This window comes from Hylaeus volcanicus, chromosome 8, assembly GCF_026283585.1.
Source record: "Hylaeus volcanicus isolate JK05 chromosome 8, UHH_iyHylVolc1.0_haploid, whole genome shotgun sequence".
Classification (NCBI taxonomy): domain Eukaryota; kingdom Metazoa; phylum Arthropoda; class Insecta; order Hymenoptera; family Colletidae; genus Hylaeus; species Hylaeus volcanicus.
The window spans coordinates 5845123-5849305 of NC_071983.1; the positions used below are offsets into that span (position 1 = coordinate 5845123).

At 43.1% G+C, this 4183-nt stretch overlaps 1 protein-coding gene across 4 annotated transcripts in view; it reads right to left on the bottom strand.

Moving 5' to 3' along the window:
- The window catches only part of LOC128881221 (dual oxidase), a 23072-nt gene that overhangs the window by 11916 nt on the left and 6973 nt on the right, over positions 1 to 4183 (bottom strand). For all 4 annotated transcript variants that reach the window (XM_054132025.1, XM_054132024.1, XM_054132023.1 and 1 more), the window contains 2 exons: positions 1863 to 1943; positions 851 to 1012 (listed from right to left, as the gene is read on the bottom strand). In XM_054132025.1, the coding sequence (XP_053988000.1) occupies positions 851 to 1012; positions 1863 to 1943 (243 nt within the window). The remainder of the gene's footprint in view (positions 1 to 850; positions 1013 to 1862; positions 1944 to 4183) is intronic.

The window sequence follows — 4183 nt, forward strand, 5'->3', positions numbered from 1 at the left end:
TGAATAGAAGAAGAATTATCGCACATTGATTTCTTTGAAAGCGGAGCGAACACCTTTGAGAAATCTTCGAAATCGAATAATTCAAAAATGAATAAAAAAAAGGAATTGCCACCCCCTGTACTATCTTCATCAATAATATGGCCTCCCAGCCACCTGGAGAGACGCGAATCAAGACCGAGCGTTACACGGAACATTCCACGTTGAAAAGTGGATCGAAAAATGCCCAGTGCCTCTGACAGCTCGTTTCTAACACGGACACTAAAAGTTTTGCGCAACGCGCGATACGGATATTGGAGTACGCCTCCAGTCAGCGAGCCAATCCATTCGAGTACGCCTGCAGTCAGCCACCATTCCATTATCTGATATTCGTGAATGACGAATACTATTCGTCGAAAGCTTGAAACTATAAACGATATCCTGGTGCACGGTACGCGCGATCTTTCCTCGGGAATTTACGCTCGCGCAAAGGCGGAAATGAGCTCGTGTTTCAGGACGGTGTGTCTCTGCCTTGGAAAGCCCGTATATGCAAATAGCAACCCATTGTGGACGTCCAGCGATGCGATCGAGTCGAATCATCGACATCTATATGTATATGCTGAATATCAAACAGTTTCTTAAGGTCCGACGAGAAGCGAATTTCGTCGTCACAAATCATTGATAACGTGTGAGTTAAGATGAAAGCGATGCTTCGTCGATGCGGTCGTGCATGGAAAATTGCGATCGAACGTTTTCGATGGAAACTGTCGGTCCTTTTTAACAAGGAAACTGTTATCTGTGGGGTTTATGTAGAAACAAACGTGCGTCGAAGTCTTGAGAGTAGTTGTACGGAGTTTGATCGTTGTATGCTTACCAAAGAAAGCGAATAACGCTGTTCTGTTCTTGACCGATGGCAAACCGTCGTCACCCTGCATGAAGAGCTGACTGAGCTTCCTCGGGGAAGGCCTATCCTGGCCAGCCATCATGTAAACTCCATCGGAATACGCTGCTGGCATCTTTCGTATCAGCCTGCTGTCTACGGAGGTACGAACCGTGTTAGGATCTCCACAAGTCGATCAATTTTCTTCATTTTACGTTCATCCAAAATTCAATCACGTTAACAGCTGTTTATATACTAGTATCGCAATTATGATCATGAATTACATGAATCAGTATTACCGATCCTATGTATTATTGTTTTGGGACACTGTTTTCAGACATACAATTTGAAACACCTACTTTCAATGATTTTCGTACAGAGTACAAAGCACACGAAATTAGCACACGAATTGACAGAAATGTTACGCTATTGTATACATCAAGCACCAGGTAAAATAATAAATATCGCGATAACTAAAATCAGGATCGTTGATTAGTAGCATGAAAGTGTAGTAAAATCCCTCCAACAAGCACGGTATATAATTTATTCTATTTAACCAGAATGAAACAAGCCGATTGTGCGTAATTCCACGACAGTGTATCCTTGCGTACGTTTTCGGTGTATGATTAACTTTAACTTGTCATTTATGTTGTCGCTTACGTCACGCATGCTCGTCCGTGTCAGTACAATTGAAAGCTTACAATTTTCTTGTTTAAAGAACCGTAAGACTTCTGCCAACCGGGCTGATTACGTCTTTCGCGCTTGTGCGGTTTTTTCGTTTGTTATCCTTTTTCTACATTCGCGAATGAATTAAAAATTACATTTTTCGCCTTTCACTCGTCGCGCGTGTCTCGGTCGCTCTACGGCGTTGAATTTAGCTGCATCGCGACGGCAATAAAAAATATTCGAGCTGAACCGAATCGAATGAAACGAAACCGTAGAGTTAGCAGCGTGGGTATCGACGAGGCGACGATGACACAATCATCATACTGTTTGGAGTACTTGCCGATCGATCCCCAATCCGGATGAGCCAGATTGTTGTACCAGCCATCGTACCTCTGTTTATCCGCGTAGTTGTGAAGCACTCCTGGAAAAGAAAAGGAGTACCCGATGAAATCCGAGATGTTTTGCTTGAAAGAATGCGTGATTTCCAGCCGAGGTATGCCAGGCGATCGAAGACGCTTTTCTAAAATCGAAAGTGAACGACGGACGAAAGGGTTCAAGGATCGTCCCCGTTTCCAGCCACTAATTAGGTGGAAATCTTTAATCAAGCGGACAGCAGACGAATCGAAAACCGCGTATCCAACAAATCGTTTCTTTCGGTGAATACTTCACGAGTTGGAACGCCTGAAACGTTTATTACAATGGGTTGTACGTTTAACCTTTTCGGTGCTCCGCGCGAGTATACTCGTCGAATTATTTTGTTCTTGTCGTGCTCAAGACGAGTTCAATCGCATGCGGGTATTGTTAACGAGTGGACTACGGATCTTTATGCAAAATAAAATCATCGCGACCGTGCCTAGAAAAATTGAACCTAAATAGGATTTTATTTTCTTCTGAAAATATTATAATATCACCTTTACTTTCAACTTTTTTAATATTCTTGTATATTGTTTACATTTCGTAGTTTCTTGGACATTCAAATTTCCAATAAATGCATCAAGATCCGCAGTGTATTGATGAGTTAACTCGTCTTGAGCACGACAAGAACAAAATAATTTGACGAGTATGCTCGCGCAGAGCACCGAAAAGGTTAAAAGTTGATGTTCACCCTTTATAGGTCACTGGTACTCATTGCTACCACCAAGGAAAGGGCGCGTCCTTTTTTTACAATAAAGGTGAAAAAAAATGCTTAGGAAGTTCTGTCCTACAGAGCGTTTAATCGACGCTTCCGAGTGTAACCCGTGTCCTAGCTTCTTCAAGGGTGTAAGGACGCACTGATAGTTTCTCGAAAGAAAACTGAATAATTATCCAATCGATCCCTTTTAAATAAATCATTCGCCGAACGATGGATCGGTCCACGGTCTTGGGAATATCGCAAGCAATGATAATTCTCGCTGGGATCCGTTACGCGCATAAATTAGTAAGTACAGCGGCGATTGTAGCCAAGATACCCGAAGAGATCCGGCTATCGATTTCTGATTTGTAACCGCGCGTTCGTTTGTCGCGAAACGGAAGCTGGTTTAGAAACGCTAATGAAGCTATTTGTTCCGCTGAATTCAATCCACGTGACTAAACTGTCCATTACTGAAAAGCGGAAAATACCATAAACTCCTGAATAGCTTTAAGCTGGTCTATGCAATTCAATAAATACTCATCCATCGTAATCGTCGTTTTCACCTTTTTTGGAGTCTGTCACTCGCTCGCTACAACCGATACCTTTCGGTCTTTGTATGTCGTAATCACGTTTATCTGTAGCTTAAACATTAATCAATCACCCTGGCAAATTTGAATTTCTTGCGATAATTTTTTTTCCAAAATACACGACCGCGAAGACGACTCGTTTTATCACCCAGCAAACAAGAAACCTGTCTCAACGGGTCCTCTACACCAAAAAACATTAAGAAAGCCGTTTCTTCGCGAATGTTTTCCTTAAACACTGCAGGTAATAGTCGCTCTAAACTTTACATACGTAATTATTTATCCATTGACCGATTAAATAAATATCTCCAGAGGACCGCTGTTTTTATAAATTTACTTTCGATACACCACGAGTTTAGAATCCGTTTCTGCGTTCGTGAATTTTGATCGGTGCGTGCCAGATAGTGCCATTAAGAAAAGAGAAAGCGTTTATCTGATTAAAAGGTGCACGAATTGTCGTAATCACTGAAGTGTACAGCCTTAACTGATTTTCCTACGTCTACTTAAATACAATTACCCTGATTCCGATACAACGTTGCTGTACAACCGTCGATTTCCAAGGATGAGCAAGCTAGCTAACGAAAGACCTATCTGCGATCCGCTTTCCCTGTCGAAAAACTTTCAAGCAGAAATCGTCCAGAGATCTCGTTCGCTTCGGGGCCCCGTTCCCTTCGAAATTCGTTTTTCGTTAAAGCCTCGACTCTCTCGTTCGGGCATCGAGCTCCTCGGGACATACCATCCTCGGAGCCATGCCCACTGCACCTATCGCGCCAACACGTACACGGCTCGTCGTGTGTGCGCATTGCAACATGCATTTAGCAACAGTGCGCGCGCTACGCCGGCAACTCGGCGTTAACGTCTAACAAAAATCCACCTGCGAGCATGCTGGCTGCGTTCGAACCCACTGCAACGAGCCTCGACACGTTGGACGCCATGTGTATCCAATTGGACATGCACGAGTCCTAA